The sequence below is a fragment of the Sinohyriopsis cumingii genome, chromosome 15 (genome assembly GCF_028554795.1).
Source record: "Sinohyriopsis cumingii isolate HCF-2022 chromosome 15, ASM2855479v2, whole genome shotgun sequence".
Classification (NCBI taxonomy): Eukaryota; Metazoa; Mollusca; class Bivalvia; order Unionida; family Unionidae; genus Sinohyriopsis; species Sinohyriopsis cumingii.
In genome coordinates, this window is record NC_142975.1 from 69,473,301 (window position 1) to 69,496,846 (window position 23,546).

At 33.1% G+C, this 23,546-nt stretch overlaps 1 protein-coding gene across 2 annotated transcripts; it reads right to left on the bottom strand.

Annotated features, from left to right (window-relative positions):
• Positions 1-14,133: 14,133 nt before the first annotated feature.
• Positions 14,134-20,859, bottom strand: LOC149782024 (uncharacterized). Of its 2 annotated transcripts, XM_089933430.1 has the most exons (4): positions 20,491-20,800; positions 19,861-19,956; positions 16,846-16,933; positions 14,134-16,184 (listed from the first exon to the last, which is right to left on the bottom strand). In XM_089933430.1, exons 1-4 carry the CDS (start codon positions 20,536-20,538, stop codon positions 15,139-15,141), a joined length of 1,278 nt encoding a protein of 425 aa, XP_089789556.1. In that variant the 5' UTR covers positions 20,539-20,800; the 3' UTR covers positions 14,134-15,138. The 2 variants fall into 2 exon arrangements, with proteins under 2 accessions (XP_089789556.1, XP_089789557.1); XM_089933431.1 differs by lacking the exon at positions 19,861-19,956 and having other exon boundaries at positions 20,491-20,859.
• Positions 20,860-23,546: the final 2,687 nt, after the last annotated feature.

Below are 23,546 nucleotides of genomic sequence, written 5' to 3' on the forward strand. Positions count from 1 at the left end.
ATTTATTACCTGTGTGAATTTTACAAAGTTGTGCTAGTGATTGGTTCATAAATCGATAAGTGTCTCAACTATGACTTAATTTACAAATGCTTCTTTGTTTTCCATTTTATCGACTGTAAAATCCTTACAAAACTATATGTATTATTCATTATTATTTGGTAGTTTTGCTACTTTTGATAGGGATTATTTTATTGAGGTCTTATTATTCCGATATGAACCATACATAGGTAAATAAAGACTAGGCTAGGGAAATTATGAATAATCAGTGACATATAGTTAGAATATTCGGTATTGAAATTACAGTCTATACGTGCATTACGTATGTATTGTATCATATCATAATCTCTTACGTTGTGGTTGGTGGTGGAGATTGTCTTTTTCATTTTCTTTTCCATCTCCTTTTAAAAATTGTGACATATGTTGGTGGAGATATATTGCGTCTCCTTGTTATTATAATAAACACCATTTTAGCAGCATGTGTTGGTCTTACCTTTTACAAACAGTTTCTTCAATTAATTGTTAATACTCGTGAAATATATTTATAGGCCGACACTCTGTTCATCTGTAAATCGTACGCAGAAATAGTTCTTTAATTTCTTAGAACATTGTACGTGTTGCTCATTTCTTTGTCAATTGATATAAGATAAAGAGAACATCTTGACGTAGGTGTTTTACTGTTTTATTGTCTTTGATGTGATCTGGCTCTATGTACAGTTGCGTATTCGAAATATGACACATTCAAAGTCATAATATAAAGCAAAACGAACGCTAAGCTGGAGATTTGGAGATTTTTTATATATACTCTAGCATCATTTTCAGGCAGTATGTCTATTGCGTTATCTATATTATTGCATGATTTTTGTGTATTCTATTTTACTTCATAATATTTTGTGTACTTTGTTTTATTGCATGATCTTTTGTGTATTCTTTTGTATTGCATGATCGTTTCGTACTTTTTTTATTGCATGATCTTTTTGTTTGTATTCTTGTACTTATAAGTTAGGAAAACAACATTCAAGTACCTTCTGCAATCTAATTTTGAGGAGTTTTACTTTTTTGAGATGATAAATCCTTATTTCCAATATATTTATACTTGCTCTTTCTATCCAATGCAAATATAATATTTGTTTCGGATATCTGTATCATCTATTAAATTTATAATATAATTTTTATTTAACTTATTTTTGTTCATGACAATTCTATTTGAAATTCTTTTCTTTAATTCAATAGCTGCCTTGTGTTGTGGTAAGAAATACATGTGCTCTGTGTGTAGAATTCTCATTCATAATAAGGCCGACTGGCGAGTTCAAGTCATCAACTATTTAGGTTAAATACGCAACGCGTTAATTTGAATACAGGTCACGCAAACATCAGGTGAAGCTAGGAGTGCATTTGTTCAGTGGAGCTATCATGCATGCTCTAATTGTTGATTCGTTCAATAGTTCAATAGTCTGAGAAGGTCATAACTTGACTGTTTGAATTATTTCAAAATAATACGATTTCATGTTCAAGAATATTTAAGTGAATCAGATTTGTTGATCTGGTGCATATATAGAGACTGTATAATGATAATACACGCGCCTCGTATTATATTATTTAGTCTATTCCAGTTCTGTAAGGGTCGTTGAAAAGAAATATTGATTTCTATATAATATATACGATCTTTTCGTTAGATTGGCAGTGTGGAAAATCTATAAATGAAATAATCAGTATATATTTGATTATTAAATTTATTCAAACGACTTGAATATTTTTTAAACAATCCATCGGATTAGTGAATCGTTTAAAGACATCGGTGATATTCTGTGTTCCAATGATTATCGTGAAGTAAAAACATTTATAATTAGAGTAGTAATTATTCAGTGTTGCTAGCACGTTAGCACATAAACACATTAAACGTCCATTCTAAATATCTTTTGTTATGTATATTTAATTTAATTATATATGATTTAATATATATTTATTTCAATTTAATTGTTTATTTGTTTCATTTTTTATTTTTCATTACATGATTTTTCAGAAAATAGTTTGACCTTGACTGTTCGTTTCATAAACACCAGGTGTTGATCTAGATCCTGGCCTAGATTCCAAATTAGTAGCAACCACGTAAATAAGTTCTATTTTTATTTTTAAATGATTGGTTGTTGTCGAGGTCATGATGAGAGTACTAATTTAAGATGTAAATAGTTTTTATTGTTTTTATTTCTTAGAGTAAAATGATTGGTTTTCTTCATTGGTTTTCGTCAGGGCCACGCTGGGTGTACATGAGCTTTAACAAGTACATAATTTCGACATGGTTCTGGAACATGATCACTTGACCCCCTTTTCTCGTTTTGGAATAAGAAATAACCTTTGTTTTGGAGAGATATTGTCAGATGGGCTCTTACACTGGAAGTTGTATATTGTGCTGTTTGCAGTTATTTCAAATTACTTGGATTCAAAACGATTAATTCTTTTTGTTCCTGGAAAATACGTGTGCTCATATGAAATTGCTGAACAAAGACAGCCTTTATAAAACTTTATTCAGATTTCCAAAACGAGTGATATTTCCTGTTTCTACAAGGAACTGTAGACTTCAGCACTACTGATTACAGCATACTTCATCGTCTTCCATCTTGGATTCTTCTTCCGGACTCGAACTTGAAATCATTAGAACCTTTTGTTATTAGGACTTTAAAAAATGTATTCGTGGATTGGATTATTTTTGGATTTGATTCTTAAAACCGCTAGTTCATATTGCTTTTTTTTTCTCCATTTGTGCAGAATTTTCCAGGGAAATAACATTTTTTCAAAGCTTGTTGTTTTCACTCTTTCTTGTGTTACTGTTCATTCGAACCTAAACACGTAATACTTTGGACAGTTTTCGGATTTGAATGAATTTAATAGTACAATTTAGTATAATATTCTATGATGAAATTAATAGTACAATTCAGTATAATATTATATGATGAATTTAATAGTACAATTCAGTATAATATTCTAGGAATTCATGCACTGTAAGATATTTTTAATTCTTTCACTTTGTTTGATTTTGTATACTTTTTTTAAAATAAATGTATATTTTGGAATATTGAATGCTTGTTGGGTTTACAGTATCTTGTTACTTAAGTTTATGCCCTAGATGTAACAATGACAGTTACTTTCTTTTTGTCATTCTAACAGGTGTTACAAGTTTGTATACTGTTTCGAAGTTACTAACAGCTATATCAAGTCCAAGTTCAATTGCAATTTTTATGAATTAATTTTATTGACTTTTAAATAAAACATTGTTTACATTTTTCAATGTTATTTTTTTTTTGCATATATTTATTATATTTTGGTTCCTTTATAACATATTATATCGCGAATAAATGTCTTTATTATATACAAGCTTTTCCTCCATTCCGGTAAATTTATACGTGAATCTCTTTTAATAGGCGATTTGCTTAGTAATACTGAAGAATGGGCTTCATTTACAGCATCGCACTGATAGATTATTCAGTTAACCAATCTTTCGAGTTTTGTTATTATATGTTTCTTTATGTAGGACACTATACATTTCGTATGATATTGAATATGAACAATGATAAAATCATGTATTGTAAATTGTTGTTGCATCTTAAATGAGATTCAATGTAATGATGTGTACCATATTTTTGAAGAATATGCATACATTTGTAGAGAGAAAAAACGAGGACTCGATCTGAAAGAAACGTTGGCCTATTCTTAAGTTTAACTGTGTCAAAATGCGATCTTATATAGTTATCTAAACACTAACACACAATGTACACATACTAATACATATTAATGCTGCATTTCTTATAACGAGAAAGACTTCTTCTGTGCATTGTAAAGGCACGAGGTCTACATTACGTTGTAATGAGCATAGCGAACAAATTTAGAACACAGACATAACTATGACATTTATCAAACCTAAAACAAGTATTCATTTTAAAATTAGCAAGATCTATCCAAAATGAGTCGACATTAGCAGAAATTGACTCTATTTTAATTTTGAGACAGTATATCTATTATTCGATTAAAGGTAGAGAAAGCAAAATTTTCAACATTTACAAACAGTTTTAGTTTTCTTCGAGGAATAAGAAAAATATAAAATCTTCAGTGATGATTGATCATTTGCTGACTTGTTGTTAACACCTCAAGATGAATTGTCAGATATATTCATTTCGTCCTTTCCCATTCGACTATTATAGATGAATTCATTTATTCAATTTTATCTGCCCACCTTTATTTATGACCTTTGTCAACTAAACTCACTCATGGTTGAAATATAGAAATGTGATGTCATATTTTGACCTCTGCCCATAGTCTCACTCATGTGCGATTCGATGACATTGTATCACGCTAGAGTCCGTAATACAGTTGTACGTTTAGTAATGCGGTAGGAAATATCACTTCCACATTCGTTTTTATTCTGGCTGTTTTGTGCCGACGTCGAGTTCTATTATTAAGCTCTCGTTTAGTCCCTGTTGTATTATGTTTATACTTACGAAGAAAAGTTGCAAGACTGCAACACTAATTTTATCCCGCTGATTTTCGAAAATTAGCTTTTCATCCATGAGGCTATATACGTTAGATGATATTGTTTATTTTCAAGAAACCTTTAGTTAGGTAAACATATTAAAGTAAATTAAATGGTTTCGTTTTCTTTTCCTTATGATAAATACATGCTATCGCCATACATTTATATAATGGTATCGTCTCATTTGGGCTCAAAAGCGGTAGGATTGAATAAAATGTAATATCGCAAAGACAGTTATAACTTCAGAGCTGGTGGTAAATATTGTGCTATGAGGCATCGGAAGTAAAGATCTGCATGCATTATTCACAGGATGATTATCTCTCTTATATTCGGGAAAGTGGACAGACTCAATAATGATTATAGCCTCTTATAGCAATGTTTCTTTTTCAAAATCAAATGTTATGACAACACATTTATTACCAAAATTTTCCTTTTTACCGAAAATGCTCTATTCATGATTCTAGCTAAAAATATTTTCTTAAATGGCTGGGTCTGGTTTTAATTTTGTTTTTTAAACAAATACAAATAATGAAAAATGTGTTATGTGCCCTGAGGTATGACACACGGGACTGCTTTAAAAAAAAGAATAAAAAATTAGCAAACTGATTAAGAGGTTAGTTGTGTTTACTCAACATTACTGGATACGGTTGAATGAAACATACGTTGAATAATGTTTACCACTAACTGAATATTACCTTTACTCAAGTATTGTTTGATCTATAAAGTATGCATTTTGTATTAGTTGAGACACACGACCGGATGAAACTGACAAGAAAATAAAATAAACTATGGTTTAGTGGAGTATCAATGGTGCTGTATATTTCATTAAAAAAAAATTATCGCAATAATTTCGGAGTTCATTTTTTTAAAATAAAGCATTACTACTATTGATAAATATAAATCTTTTACGCAAGTATGTACTAAAATAATCAAAAGGATTCTACTGAAGATGCGTTATGGTCCGAATTTAACGTTGGCTTTTGTTCAAACCTTATATAATTTTATTTCTTTTGGGGTTTGCCTTCCTTTTGTTATTTTCCTATATTGCATGGTGGGCTATTCTTGACCGGATATTTCACCCCAATTATTATTAATAAGACTTGGATTTTCACGATGCAAAAAGCTGGCAATTTTGTGCTTTCATAGTTTGCTTGATAATTTGTGTAAAGAATTTTAATATACGATTTATTGCTGGATATCATGATTTTTCCACGGAGCAGCCCGACCACCCGAAGACTTGCATGGACGTGGAAATGTGTTTTACGTTCCACTTCGGTGACATGAAACTTTGGTGAATATGTTACTGTCATTTTACGTCGTTGTTGACACTTTATATAGATGGTGTGAGGTTTTCATGAAGAAACAAGTCACAAAGGTAATTACGAGAGTCACGCAAGAACACGCATTATTTTCCAAAGCTTTATAAATCTGCACTGTAATTATTTTTAATATATTTTAGGGTTTATTTTACAAATAAAATTTTTGATTGTCTCATTATTATGCAACTTGTTCAAGATCTCTTTGATGATAATAAAGGTCCAATTTATATAGTCGATGTTTAAATGTGTGGTAATTCCCCCGTTATCTAACATTTGACATTTTGGCGATAATGTGGATGTTGTCTTATAAATATAAGCATAAAATAGACCTGAAAACCAAAACGTTTCCAACAACTGTCTTAAAATAGAATTTATTACAAAGAAAGAACACGAACTAAATGAGCATGTGTTGAAGATAAACTTTTAACACAAAAGATGGCAGATTCAACCAAAACCCAGCTGCTTCATTATATATGATTTCTCGTTCTTGTAAATTGCTCTGCTTACTTGGCGAATTGTGTATATATTATTCCCTAGTGACCAAAGCGTTCAATTTCCAAACGGTTTGTACAAAGTCTCTGATATTCTTCATAATTATCACTGTACATCGTAGTGTAGAATTGATTAGGTCAATAATAAAATGTGACAATTTGTCACCACAATATATCTTTTCTGATTTTATATCAACTGCGTCAGAAATATGGGGGCGAAGGTGGTTTAGAAACCAGAAGAGTTAAATAGCATAGCATCTACGTAGATAATTGTTGATTTAGATATGTAATACCAAAGTTCACATTAGGACTACTACGCCCTCTAAAAATAAGTTTCATGACAGCGGCATTAGTGAGCCTCAAAACAAATGTCTATTTTAACGCCTCCACACCACCAACCACCCCATTATTTTTCTGATAATGTTTATACCTAAACTCATGTGTCCAGTGATGGATGTTACACGTTGTTGTCGAAAGCTATCACCGTCGGGTCAATTGTCACTATGCAGGCATCAATGCCGCCTCTGGACTAAAAATGGCGCAAGATCTCCCTGTTCGTGTACAAATATTGACCTTGATAATAAGGTGATTTTTGTATCTAAATGGATACTCTGTTTCATGACTAAAACGTACTCAACCAGATAAACAATGTTTCCCGGGTTACCGCCCTCTCTTTACCTTCTGAACTTTTCACCGTTCTGAACTTATTACGTACATTTTCGCATACTAAATACGACATCGAGGAACAGATGCCAATAACCAATCAGGCTAATTTTGCTATTCTTTCACCAGTTTAAACTTACTATTAATATGTAGCACCTCAGACAAAAGAGAAATGCAGAAGATACTAATATATGCAACTTACGAAATGACATCGCAATTTAAATGAAGCACGTCCAAGGCAACGGAATATAACACACAATATCAAAAATGTGCTTTAAAATGGTGTATTTTTAATTACGTTGCTAAACGGTCTCTGTAATAGTTGTTATCATAGACAGCTAGCAAAGTGTGTGGTAAAACAATGATACTTCAGTTAGCAAAGTGTGTGGTAAAACAATGCTACTTTTGTTATAAAACTTGTATACGTTGACATTTACTGACCGTGCCATCATTTACAAAGTTATTAAAATACGCCTGTTGTAAATAGTTCTGCTGATTCGCGTAGATGTCTACAGTGTTGCATGTCTATGTGTGATTTATAAAGAAAGTTTGCAAAATATGAAACAATATTTGAAACTATTACTCAGCGTATATAACGAAATTTAATATCAGTTAATTGAAGGCATAATCAGTTCTTAACTTGTACGGTTAATCAATAATCTTGAAGGAGAAAACCGTGGAATTTCTTTAAAAACTATAACGTGCCCCACCTTCCGGAACGGATTTTGTCATATGTATGTATATGCTTTTTTGTAATTAAGCCATTTTTCTTTACAAAACGTTAGGCCAAGATGACATTAATCATTTATATCGTCTTACTTTTCAGAGAGTAATGATCACGAAGTTAAGATGACATTAATAATTTATATCGTCTTACTTTTCAAAGATTAATGATCATGATGTTTAATGGGGCCAGAGTTATTATCTACAGGAACTTGGTCATCATATTCGCGTCCATGTCGTTACTAAACATGAATTCAAGCTGTGTGAAATAAGTTATGTTCTTCATCCACAAAGCATTCAATCTGATTAGCGAACGATGTTTTTTTGTTTTTTTTAATCCCATTAGTCCTGACTATAAAATAGGAAATACTTTCTTCTACATAGTACATTTATCTATATGTGTTATCCCATTTTGTTTTCATTTATGATTAAGACGAAACACAAAGAAAGCACGTAAGTTAGAAAATCACCTCATCACTTATTACTTATATTGATTATTGTCACGTATTTAAACCTGGTGAGTCATTCATGATTGCATTTAAATGTCTGACGGCGATGTCGCTAGCTTGAACAATGATGTCAAGAGCGTGGCACATCCAGCTTAAAAGTGTCACCTGACTGTTATAGACTGGCCCGACAGTTAAATGTGTCTTGTAAGTATTCATTTGCCCCCACAGACATCTTGCTTGTGGTAGTTGTACATATATGTAAGCCATTATTTCTTCTGAGGTAATGTTGAGAACAATGATACGAGATGTTTATTTTATGTTTCGGATTAGTATTATCCCTTAAAATCTTAATCCGAATCATGATGATATTTTCCAACAATTCCATGAAACAAATTGTCTACATTTTTAATGCCATTAAGTTACATTGATGTCTTTGGATTAAAAGAAATGTGTATTTTGAGCCATGTCACATGTACAGACATATAACAGTTTAATGGTTTCTAAAGTATGCGAATGTTTACAAACTCTAATAAAAATAAGATTTTATCGGCATATTTTAAAGAGGATTATCAGCATAGATATTTTGCATACACTATAGTTTTTATAGCAGTTACATTCATAAATATATTTCCGTGCAAGTTATATAATGGTTACATTCATCAACGTAGTTCCTAGCAACTTATTCATGAAGCGATTTGTAAAATATAATATAAAATATAATTAAGCAATGTGAAGAGAAAAAGAGAAATAAACGATAATAATGTCAAATGAAAAATTTGGAATTTTGCTTTAAACTACGAATAATTCTGAATCTGTGACAGAAAATGTGTCCTATTTTTATATTACTAAATGCGCATGCGTGCGCTGAATTGGTTGATTTGCTTCAATCGTATTGACACGCGTGGCATAAGGTTTACTCTTTGCGTCTTTTCTTTTAGTCCCGAGGATCGCGGTAACTTGAGCGAATTTATCGTCAATGTACACTGTATTTAAACACACACCAATTACTGACATAACGGTTTCTCTCTTTCATAAATATACAGTTATTTGAATAGGTTTCTTTTAAGGCTTTTAAACGTAGCCACAACTCCATTGAAAGAGACCTACCATATCTGAATGTACGATAAGGAAACCTATTTTATATAGATGTTTAATCAGATGATAAAGATCCAGCATTTTCAAAGTAATTCCCTACTGCGATGATTCAATTAAATGTATACATGTTTCAGTACGTATATGGAACTACTCCCCGTTACTTTTCTCAACAGTGCAATAAAGTTTAGCATCTTCAGGCATCGGGTAACCTTATAAACTGTAGATACTGTGTATATTTGTTTTTAAGACTGATAAAACCCTCTTATATTTTAAATAGTGCCCAATGCATGTTATCAACAGTGTATACAAATCGGAAAAAGATGAGTTCGCCTTTATTTGGGTCTGGAAGATTTCGTTATGCTAAACAACGCTATTCCGTGACACTTTTTTAATTATTCTACATCCATTCTTTTAATCAGACACATATGGTAATACAGTCTTCGTCAAGGTCTCAATGTATGGAAGAAACCCACTCTAAACTCATTTTCGAATGGAAATAAACCACGAGTAGCTTTTATACATGTTGTTTCGAATGGAAATAAACCACGAGTAGCTTTTATACATGTTGTTTTCTAAACATTGAAAATTCAAGTTCTAAAAAGCATGGTCACTTTATAAATGTACATAAATGTATGTGGTTTTGTTCATAAAACTCGACTGGGTGTAGCAATATTATTTAAGTGGTTATTGGCGATTTAAAATGAGCCCTTCATACACATTTGGTGAATGGTAAATGTCCTGTTCTATTCTTGATATTGAAAAAGGATATTATCACCTTCCTATACGTGTATGATCATGTTTTCTAATGTTTAACACTGATGGATAATATTTACATCTCTTATTACATGATTGTTGTCTTACACCAGATGACGTCAATATTCAGTTTTGATTGGATATTTAATTTATATTTGATTTAATTTAATTGTACGTTTTAAAATCTTTTTATTTTTGATTTCATTACATGTCAAAGTAATGTAAGTTTGTTTACTAGCAATTTGATTGTTTTCTAGAAAATTCAGTTTGACCGGACTCTTATCATCAACACCTAATAATAGAAACACTGTTTCTGTTTTGGACTTAGTTCTGAACCTTGATTCAGAAATCAATGAGACAAGTAAACGAGTTTTTTTTATATCTTTTATTCTCTGAGTAAAATGATTTGTTTTTATCAAGGTCATATTGGGAGTACCTGATTTTAGATGTAAACAGCCTCTATTTCGCAATTCTGGGGTTTCCGAATTCGCGCAGTAGTTTGATTTAATAGTGATGTTTAGAGATAAATTTCTCATTTTGGGATATTACTTGAGACACTGGAAAGTGTTTGTGACCAGTTTGGAGTTACATTTTAATTTTTATTCACATTATTTGGATTCTAAAAGATTAATTCTTTTTCCTGGAAATATTTGAGTGCTCATACAGAATTCTTGGACAAAGACATTTCTTTAAATTTTATTCGGAATTAGAACACCGGAATATTATTTTATGTGGTTCACAAGGAACTGTAAACACATTAGCGCTATTGACCGTTCTTAATGAGATCTTCATGAATATTAATATATCACGAAAACGAGGCTAAGATAGGCAGATTGAGAAAAAAATATGGCGTCCTACTGTACATCGAGTAACGATCTGAGCTGTTTGCCAGATATTTCTTGTACATTCGTTGAGAATTTCATAACGGGTGTCTCCAGCAGTTCAGTCAACACATGGAATCTCAAATTCTTCCAAAATGTTGTTATCCACCTTCTGTGCAATTGGTTGTCTCACTGCAGGTGGTTTTCTTGCTTTCCCTTCAGTTGTCCAATTTAAAATTGATGGAATAGCATCTCGTTTTAAGCAACGTCTGTTGGGTGTCAATCTATAGTCCTGTTCCTTAAAGTGTCTAGAACAGACATTTGTATTTTGTGACAATCTAACAAAAGAAAAAATAAACCATGAGTTAATTGCAATAATGAGTTGTAAATAAAACCCAGTTATTTCAGCACAGGCCGTTGAAATTTTATCACTAGTAAATAAAAATGCCAGAATATGAAGACAAAAGGGAGGGAAAAAATCACACACACACACACACACACACACACACACACACACACATATATATATATATATATATATATATATATATATATATATATATATATATATATATATATATATGCTTCCCTTTGGAGGGGGATTCTCTGACATTACCTTACTACAATAATAGAATTTCAATGGCCTGTGATTTAAGTGTGCGTTTTCCCTTATGTTTACACATATCAATATGTTTTATCAACAGTTTCGTTAATTCTTATCCTCTCTCTCTCTCTCTCGTAATTTCATTCAACTTATACTCTCATCATTTTCATTGTACTGGTGCTGTCTCGTTCTCTATCGTGGTCATTTACATTCTACTTTCTATTTTTTTAAACGAGGTAATAAAGTTCACTTTTTCTGTACTTACTGCTCCTACGTAAATTCATAATTTCTTATATAAATGCGCTGCGTGGAGGTACGCCCAGTTCTCGATGACCCCGTTATGTGGAATGGGACTAGGGGTAAAATTTTTAGAAACCTGTCATTATAAAACATACATCCATACAATCATTTGCTTCATCGACAGAATTTATTTTATGTTTGGATTTCTCTTTCTTACATCATTCAGTTGCAAGAAAATATAAACACACCAACAATCATCCAGTTTCTTACCTAAAAATTCGGCCCCTCATCACGACGTATTGCAATCCATTTTCTACGAGCTCCATCTTCTTCACTGATGGAATATGGTGGAAGCTTAAATCTATGTGAATTCTAGCATTCCCATTGCACAACGGAACACGACAATAATTGTCACGATTTTTTACGTTGCCGGTATCAAATGTAGCAGCCATGGATGCGAGGTAAAATGAAGCTGGTGCCTATCTTAGCCTCGTTTTGGATTCGTTGACCCACGGTCACATGAATACATGAATACATTCTGAGAATGGTCTATACTGACTGAAGTATACGTCATCACCTTCCACTTTGGAATTTTTGAAGGGAATCGAACTTGAATTCGTTAAAACATTTCATTATTAGGACTTCTAAAATTTAATTCGTGAATTATTCCTGGATTTTTTGTGGATTTGATTTCTTAAAACAGTAAGTTCTCTTCATTTCCCAATTTACATTGTTTTTCCAGGGAAATAAATTATTTCTTAAATTTTTCAAAGCTTTTTGTTTTCATATATTTATTGTCCCACAACGTGCCATTAAAGATTGTTAAATTGGGGAGGGGGCGAGGGTTGTGGTATAAAATTCCAGTTTACGAACATGCGATGGGTAGAATTAGAACGGACAGAAAATTAATTTATCGGAAGAAAGAAAACTTTGCATCTACATCTAAAGACGTCTAGGATTTTTGGTATTGCTGTCAAATAATGTTTCATCTGCAACTTGAAAGCATGGTATTAAGATAACTACTTTTCAAAATTCCAAAGAATAAAACATGCACAGATGACAATAACTAGCATATAATTCCAATGGTCTATGTCTCCATGGAACCTTTGCTATATATGGTAGTGTGGTTGTTTAACTAGATACAGAAAAATATGTCTGAAATATGTTTTGTTGAACATGTATGGCAAAGTCCAGTAAAGACCATACAACATATCTGTTATCTCTTTTCAAATGCTGCATAAAAGAAAACTTGTACATAGTGATTTGAAGAGTCGCATTTATGCTCTGAATTTTCAAAAGTTGTCTACATGACTGCTTAGTTGAATCAAGACGCTTGCAACAATTTAATAATGTAAATTTACCAAAATTAACTGCAGGTAGTTCAACCTTCAACGCATTTTGTTTCAATTCTTTGTTATTATCCTTCAGTTGTTTTTTTACATTGTATTTTTTTTTGCAAGGCGACATTAGTGTGGAAGATTAATCTTTTATCTGTTTTTGAATTGCCAGATAATATCGGCTTGTAATGAGTTCGAATCTGCATTAAATTGTATCGGCATTGACAGGACAGTTATTGCGACTCCATGGCGAAATAGGATTTAAAATATTCACAATTCGTCACGACTCAATTCACAGGCATGGACTTAGATTTCACTCTATGGTCACGGAATCGATTGCTGTCCAAATAAAATGCCGATTCATTTTATTGTAGTGAATTCTTGCATTGTATGTTAGAGCGAGATGTATGCCGGTTTACCTAGACACACACGAACTGTTAATGGTATTTTGCATAGGCAACTAAAGTCAAAGGTAATCTTAAACGCTTCACTCCATAACATGTTCCTCCTTCTTTAAATTTGCATACGTGTTCTTGTATACTTAATACAAGAACACATATGCATATATTCCTTTAAAATTCTATAGAAACTAGTCGAACATTTTTGCTGCCTAGACAATATTTAAGAAGCTTGTAATTATGCTTACATTGTGTTTATTGTCTGGCGGTATATAAAAGGAGTTTAAAATATATTATATATTAATAGATGTAATAGCGTAATCATACTGCATGCCATCTGGATTTAGATTTGAATATTGATATGGATAACCTAAGAGCATTTTAGAAAACATTATAATAATCTCCACAGGTAATACGATGACTGACATACCTGTATTTTGCGGTCAGTTGGAGATTCGACATAGTGTACGATGATTAACATGCCTATATTTTTATGGACAATTGACGATTCGATATCGTAAACACTGATTAACAAGCTGTATTGTTATTGTCAGTTACGTTTCAATATCGTATACAATGATTAACATGCCTATATTTTTATGGTCTGTTGGCGATTCGATATCGTCTACAACAATTAACATACCTGCATTGTCATGGTAACTTTCTGATTCGAAATTGTATATGCTATGATAAAAATATACAACTTGGAATGCAAACATTTCTCGAATAAATGGATTTTATTTCTTTACCACCTGAACACATCACTTATTTTCTGTTGTTCAACATGTATACAAAGTTTATATAAGTAATTTGTATGAAATGAATTACCTGTAGATATAATACATGTAAATAGTACCTTTTAACCTTATTTTCATGTAAAATACAGGCTTACAAAGTTCTACAAACAGCTCTAACTCGTAAATACAGTTGAATTAAATTTCTTACAGCTTAAAATTGTGGAATTTGTTAAATGTTGATGGCTATCAGACTATATTTGTCTAATGCTTAATTAGTTTTTAAAGTCGTCTTCTCTACAAACATTGCAATTCAATAGACTGCATACAGGTATACACATGAATGACTATATAACTAAAAGCTAATGAACAATTTACAACACGTGGAGTGTAAAACTGATTACAATTAATTGTAAGATAAACATGAAAAAATAAAGTCTTTTACGAATGTATATGACAAAGCTAAAGAAAGAAATACATACAGTGAAAACATAGCATGTATCTTGTGAATAAATAATTTAATAATTTTAACAGGAATAAAATACCTTTCCATGCAACCATGTACGAGAAAGGGTAAGTTTGTTTGGTGATACCTCTTCCAGCTCTGCACATTTCGAACAAAAAGTTATTCTTTGGCACAAAAATAAACTCTATAATGTATTTTAAAAAATTACAACATATTATTATATATCACATCTGGTTGTCTATGTTCAGCTAAATTGTGCATCAGCAAACGATTAAGACCATTTAAATGTATAATTAAACATGATGACTTTACATGTATATCAGGAACGCTAGCCTTTGTCTTTATGTTCAGCTATGTGCACTTTTTTTATCGTGAATAATATACATTTTTACTATTAGTTGATCCGTTTCAGAAAACGCATTTACTGTACTACATTATAGCAAACCTAAAGTATAGCACTTATTCATATCACATTTCAAATCCAAATATGGCACGATTAATTCTCCACAAGGCAAATCTCAGATCACCATGGCCGCCACATGTCTTCTGTTCTCCCCAGCTGTGGCAGCATAGGCGGAGACGGAGTTTGAGGGGATGGAACAACGACAGGCTGTCCTTGAACCCAAGATCTATCCTCACTTGGATACTGTGGCGATGATAACGTTTCTAAATGTTCGCTCTTGTGTGGATATAGAACAGTGGTAGATGAAGGAAATGGTAAATATTCAATAGAACCAGACTGCATGTTAGGAGATTTCTCTCTGAAAACAAAAGGTAATCCTGTTGTATGAATTATTCCAGGCGCACTCTGACCTGTAGGAGTTAGTGCCGGAGTCGTCAAAGATACAGTCGGCAAGGACGTGGATGGAGTGTAGACAGGTAACACGTACCCGGGCACTTGTCCACCAGTTAACACGCTTGTCGGAACAACGAAGACGATATTTCCAGCTGATAAATTTGTTGGTACAAATTGTAAGCAATTAATCGAATTTTTACCTATTTCAGAAAATGAAGTACTGGAAGCACTAGACGATACTGACACACTTTCTAACTTTGGAGCATTTGGACCGATGTTGTTCTGTACTATATTTGAGACGGGTAAAATCATTGACTGGTTTGCAACATTTGCAATTCTTGGCGTCATAGTAGCAAAATTTGTGTTCACCTCTGAGGGCTCCTTATTCACCAGGACTGATTGCGTGCTACTACCATTGTTAGAGACAAGTGTCACAGATTTTTCACAGATCCTTTGGTTAGTGGATGATTGTAGCATCGTTGCTGATGACGTTGACGTTTCTGCGTTCGATGAACATTTACGCCTTAAAGGCACAGAGGTATCTGGACAAATTTCAGTACAATCTGACACTTTTGCATGAGATATGGATGCTGAATCACTGCCTTCAGTTTGGTCGATCTTGCTTACACAGTTTGCAAGATGTTCCAGTAGTTGAACCTTTACCTCCACACTAGCTGTATCTAATGAATCCATAAAGCGTCCGATTTCGTTCGCACATTCATTAAATCCCATCCTGTACTTGTTAATCACTCCTGGATCTGGTGATTTTACACCTGGAATTGAACAATGAGGCAAAATCACAATAATGAAGCATGAATGATTTACGTAATCTGACTAACAAACGTTAATTACGTTAACTCTGCACTCTTTTCATCTATGTTTACAATACATATTTTAACTATATTTGTTTTTTAAATAAAGTGAAAGAAAATAAACTTATATTCCTCGTTTGATGATGTTAAATTAAAAGATATACAAAATTAACTGCGTGTATCTTTTCTCAAAGACCGTCGAGTTAGTTGTGGGAAAAATAATCCCATCATGATGTGAAAAAAAAGACTGAAAGACGTGCGCCATGTTTTCAATTTCAGTGTTCATTAACATCTTTGAAAATTATATCACTACGTTATAAAAGAAACAGATAACACCAAAAGAAATTCCATTCTGAAACTTTACTTCAGCAAAGTCTTAAGAATCATTTGCTAAGAGAGTAATTATGACTCATGCACCATTGTTTTCTTCTTAATGGTTTCAAAACAAATCAGCATTTTCAACTCTAACAACGAGAACCCTTCGCAAGATATGAAATGTTCGACTTTTCAATACTGAGCATCGAGTTTATGCTACACACATTCCATGTAAATGAAAACTCGGCTCTATCTTCCATGAGACTTTTACTCAATGTATGTTTCATTTTCTACGTCTGTCTTGTACCTGAGTAGTGTTGCCTTTGAAGATTTCGAAGGTGCCTCACTGTCATTTCTAAGATATCTGCCTTCTCCATTTTGCTGTGACGAGCCCCCTGAAAAATAAATTTAGTAGATACACTATAATGTATATTCTAGTGCAATGGATCACTCAGCCGTATGACACTCAGCAGGTTCAGATAAAACCGTGGGAAAGTGGCAAAGTTGGCTTCATACTGCTGATTTAATGAGGAAAAATGAATTGCTCATGACATAAATGTGACTGATTGTTTATTCTGAGAGTATCTTTCAAGGAGGAAATTAGGAATTGTACAGCAAGAATAATATTTGAAACCGATACCAAATTTAATTAGAATGAAAACACTATATATATATATATATATATATATATATATATATATATATATATATATATATATATATATATAGAGAGAGAGAGAGAGAGAGAGAGAGAGAGAGAGAGAGAGAGAGATTTTGAACCCAGTCAGTACAAAAGCTTGACATAAAATAAATAGTGTTTCCGGAAACCATTCCTTAGGTTTCGTGTTTTCCTTTGATGGTACTTCCAAATTTTATTTGATTTTCCTTCTAATAATTAAATTTTAAAACGACGTAACACTCTACAGTTCAAAATGAGAGTTGTGCTTACGTTTTCAGCAGACTGAGAAGCGTTCCAAAGACGTATTTTAAAATTAGAACTATCGTGAAACCTTACAGAGAGGTCGAGTGATTTATTCTATCCCATGATATAGATAGTGCTAATTAATTGGCGGCAAACCCTAGTAATATAAGCAAGAAGAATGGTTTGCCCATTTGCAGTAATTATTTACCTACAATAAACTATAAAAAAAAAAGAATTTTATTAATGATTCAAAGAAACTTTAAAAGTGTTCCTGTAAAAACACTCCATTATGCTAATTTCGCAGAACATTCGAAGTGCGAAAGTTATTTATGTTGTTAGAAGTAATCAATTTCATATTCAAAAACAGGTTTTAAACTATCAATAATCCTCCCACATAAAAGATTAATGAATAATAAAAAAATATATAGCTAATAACGTCCACACAACGTGTAAAGCTAAAATAAACATTATTAAAGGATTATACATTGTGTAGAATAGTGTAGCTCCTTGAAACAAATTATATTAGTTCTCTTACGATTTCATGAAACCGTTACCACCGCAGTGTCAGAAATGTGGCGTAACAAAAAATAATGTAAAAATGCATGAATATTAGTGTACGATCCATTGTCAGGGCTGTTAGTGGTTCAATTACGTGTTTATTATTGTTTTTTTAATTAAAGAAATTGCATCAAAACAGCTAGGAACAAAGACCCGGATAGCTCAGGTAAAAATCCACCAGTCTAGAGTTAAATAATTCTCCGGGTTCGATTTTCTTAACTACGATAGAATTATTACGTGCTGCCTCGAATGGCTAAAGCGACTTATTACCCATGAACCATGAAAGCAAGGCTTATGTTATGTTAAAACCTTTAATTGCCAGATTCGACGAACGTGATTTTGTATTTAAAAAATCCTCGATATAATAATACTACCGAAGATTTACAATTAATTCTACCGCTAGCATGTCCCTTCATGTTCGAAACCTATCACGGTAAACAGTACTTGTCGAGACGATACTAATTGCCTCTTTGAGATAAAGGTGCAACACATGCATTAACCAGTAGACTGGCCTCAAGTTAGATAAGTCTGATTTAAGCGTAATGGATAGATGTGCATAGTCATGAAAATGTTGGAGATGTCGTCTACGTGTAAAAGGCTGTTTGAAGTAGGGGCAAAAAATAGAATAGATATGACAAATAGAACAATTTTGAATGTTTCCAAAGTTGAAAGGCGTATTGATAATTAGTCAGCCTGGTTTATTTCCATCATACTGTATGTTTAGAATGCCCAACGCCCCTTCTATGGGCAGACTAGAATCAAAAGGTTTAAAGTATCAATATAAATGAGCATTGTGATACAATATACATGAGCATTGTGATACAATATCGATGGGCACTGTGATACAGTGTGAAGGAGCACTCCAATACATACACGAAACTGCTTGTGTGTTTTGTTTCGAATGAACGAGGTTGATATGGTGTAGGAATATATCGAGGCCGTCAGACAGACACGTATTCGTAAGCCATATCAAACGAGTTCTTTCTCCGACTTTGAACAAAACACGGATGTGTCTTTGTATTTCTTGATAACCCCTTGTATTACGCTTTCTAAATATTTGTACCTGTACAGTATAATTGCAGATAAAAACTAATTGGGTTTTATAAATGTCTGCGCCTAAAAATATCTACGCGCAGGCGTCAAAGAAGAAACCGAATATGTGGGTGTTACTGAAATGCGGATTGAACAGCTATAACGCATGCTAGATCAAACTTGTAAGATAAAATGGGTATGCAATACAATGTAAATGAACACTGTGATACAATGTAAATGAGTAATGTGATACAAAGTAAATGAGCACTGTGATAAAATGTAAATTAGTAATGTAATACAAAGTAAATGAGCACTGTGATACAATGTAAATGTGTAATGTCATCAACGCAATTGAGCACTGATACAATTTAATTTAAAAGCGTACAAAAATACTTGAAACGTTACGTTTTGTTTAAATCAGGGTCCACTAGGTGGCATGAAAGGTGTTTTACAATAAAAAAGCAAATGTTAACGTGAATTAAAAAGACAAAGGAAGAAAACCATCTGTACCAAACTTTGGAGCTGCAGTCTCGTACATACATATTAAAATATTTGTAAGGCTATAAAAAAAAAAAGATTAGATCTGTTTTGATGCGTATAAGAACGACTCTATGTCTGACTATAAATGAGTACTCTGACAATCACTTATCATGAGTAATTTGACGAGTACGTATGATGAGTACTTATGAAGAGTACTTAGTAACACAAATCTGGTTATGCAAGTGGTTCTGTAGAGACAAACTATCACTTGTTTTAAAACTTGTATGAATATCAAAATAGCTATTTTCTCATCACGTTCTAGTACTATACCTCTGCCTTAATCACGTCCATGAGCATAGATTTAAGCTCGGCCAGACAAGAATTGATCCGTGCTCGTCTCCGTTTCTCCATAATCGGTTTCGAGCTCTGTTGCGTAAGAGAATTGAGAAACATATGCCCCGTTAAGATACGTTTTATTCAAAAACAATAGAAAAGTGTTACTTCATGACAAAACTCTCTTGAATATGACAATGACGATTTGTTTTTTAATTTAAAAAAAATTTTGTCCAGTCAAACGGAAGGAATGAAGAACTACATGCTATTATTTGGTGTAAAAGCGTGACAAAATCCTGCAAGAGTAGCAAATTGTATCCATTTAAATAAAACACACGGCAATCTGCTTTAACTGAGCAAAACAAGAAGCTGTAAAAAAAAAAGTAGTAAATCGCCTGACTGGTCTTTCTAATGTTCATACTTACACGAACGATTTGAGAGTACTAATGTATAAAGAATTTTAAGAATGACTAATGTTAACAAATTGACAGTATATATATATATATATATAGAGAGAGAGAGAGAGAGAGAGAGAGAGAGAGAGAGAGAGAGCGAGAGAGAGAGAGAGAGAGAGAGGTGTGTGTGTGTGTGTGTGTGTGTGTGTGCGCGCGCGCTATATATACTGACCTTTCGTCCCTCTTCATGACCAGTCGTTGAGACCTTGTCAGAATGCATGACGAATTCTTTGACTGGATTTTATTTGCCAAATCCGTCTGTCAGGCTCGAATTGTGGCCAACTAAACTTTAGCCGTTTGTGTTCTGTGTTTTACTTGGTATTACCCTGCGCTATACCTGTATCGGCATGCACAAGTATTTGTTGACACATACCGATGACTACCTCTGAACGTTTACCTTTCACTAGAGCACCTTAAAGCTTGTCATTCGCCTGCTACTGTCCTGCATCAATCGAGCTTGACGAGATTTCATTGGCTTAGTACACTTTATCTGTTTGCTATGATCCAATGATAAGTTCGTTCAACATTAGCGCATTGCTCGTGGCATGACGTATGTGGATATGTTAATATGCCGCACGCGCCATGAATACCAGTAGAACGTGGGAAAACTCCGCCCTTTTGGAACAGGTAGTATTACCTGTACAGAGACATTTACCTGTGCAGGTATATGCGATATATCTCGAAATCCAGTTCGGCAGAGTAAAGGCCAAAACGTGGCGTGGGAAAGCGGAACGAGCAGTTATCTTAGGCAATATCCTGTGTATGACAGAAATTAAATTGTAAATTAGTCATAAATTATAAAGACCGTATTGTTGAAAATGTGGTATTTATTTGAGAAAAAAAATTAACACTGCTCGGGTGAAATTAGTTCTATAAATTATAGGTAACAGTTCTGTATTTTCATTATTTTCCTTGCAATTAATGGAGTTTATTCATATAAATATAAATAAATTTAGATGTGTATATATCGTTCCTGCACTAATTAACATTATAAAAAGTTGCATCGCTTTCTTTATCAGAAATCATAACTTTTTATCTCTAATAGCAAATAGTTTTAACTGTACTGGTTTGGGTACGTGAGAAAAGTTGCCTGTAACTTTCGTGAGTCGGTGGTTCTTGCCTGGGTTTTCCCCGAGTTCTTACTCCACCAGTTATATTGATTGTCATGTATAGTCCATCATTAGCTAAAGAATGGCATCAAACCCAACAACAGCAACAACTGTACTGGATAAGGCATGTAATTCTTCTGTGATATAAAGACGTCCGGCACACAAAACCGTACCAAAATCCATAGCGTAAGGTAAACGATTTCGAGTTTTGAGTATTCATAGTGTTTCACCTGGTCTCTGCTCTCCTCCAGAAAGGACCTTCTAAAAATCTATAGATCCTCTGCACCTATCTTTCCATAGAAACAGTATCTGTAAGCCTGTAGTGAATCTATCATCTCACAGTAATCTTGAATTTAAGAGGCTTTAAAATCGACTTGATTACCTCAAGGGACGTAAAGCAAGCGGCTCGATTAAAGTTTTTCACATTTATCATACCCACAAAACGAACATAATTAGCATGTTTTCATCTCCAGTCGCGATGCTACTAAAGACGAATAGATACGCTTGGCGCGTAATTATTCTAAAACTGCTTAACTAAAAAGGAATAAAAAGATAATGAGGAGAAAAGATCAAAACACCGATAACTTTTCACTTTTTTTCTTGTTCAAAAAATGACATCGTCGAAGTGATTCATACTGCCTTCACAGTGCGTAGCAGTATAAGATAGCTTCTGTTGTTCTTACATGTACAAAATAAGATTCACTTGGACATGCATGTATCATGTCAAAGTGGACTACCATATACCCACGCAGGTTACACCGTGTTGCTCTTCTACGTACAAAATGAGATCCAGTTCGACATGCCTGTTTTCTTGACACAGTGGACCGCCGCGCAAGTTATATCGTGTTATTTTCTAGGCGTAAGAAATTAGCTTCGCTTCGTCATACCAAGTTTCCTTGTCGGGGTGTACCGCCATATATTAAACACTACACAATAGACCATCACAAGAATGTCCTGAAGGATTTCATTCAAACAACTCTCGGAAAAGGCAGTAACAAAAACAACTGATGAAGTGACTTTAATATAATATTAACATAAATCAGTTCCAGTCCAGAAGTTGTTTTTTTTTTCAATTTACAGTTGTGATATTTACAAACGCGGATAAAGACTTGTGGATATATATATATATATATATATATATATATATATATATATATATATATATATATATATATACTAAATTTTTATGTAGCAAGATAGATAAGTCTGATGCCTATTCTTTCTTATCAGCTTCATGTTTTTGGCTGTTGTCTATAATTCTGCTAAGTCGAAAAAGAAAAGTCTAATTTATTCACTGTCATACATTGCAAAAATTCATGTGTTAATTAGTAGAAAAAAGTATAATGCTTAGAGCTAACAATTTAAAATAAAATAAATATACTAAACACACTGGCTCAACTTCAAACAGTTACCCTTAAAAAAGCATTAAGTTTCCAGCGTAATCGTGAGTTATTCCCACTTGCACCCCTCTTTAGTCCAGAGCGGTCTCCGCTTCCAATGTTTCAATGAAAATCTAGTAGTTTATAAACGTTTCACGCAAATGCGCGTGCACAGGGGCATGTTTATAACTCTATTAATCCCCTCCCCGATTTTATGAAAAGAAAAATGTATCACGCATGGTAAATTCATCAGGATATGCATCGGATCGTGTTAATAGCGATACTATTCTATAAGTATTGAACTATAAATAACAATGATGTAATATGCACTGGATGACATTTTACTGTTATCTATTCATCATAGTAGTATCTTCCATGAATGGTAATCATTCCGACTATGCAATTTCCAGCCACAGGAACAAACAATCAAGGAACAAAAATATCCATAACATCAGTTCATAAGATTTTTCGTACGCATGCGTAGCCACACTTGTAGAATTAGTGCAAGTAGAGCCACAGGGAGACTCAAGAAACTCAGTTCTAATTAGAATTTACTAAATTATTCGGAACAAAAATTTATAATATATTCAACCAAAATGCACACACCGTTCATTGGCCTAAACGCAAAGTTAAATTAAAATTTTAGGCAAGATTTGAGTTCAAGTCCTCACAACGTGAGTAAAGTAGTTATGCAAACTCGTGATCATTGCTAGAAAGTGTTACGAGCGTGAGGAAGCAGA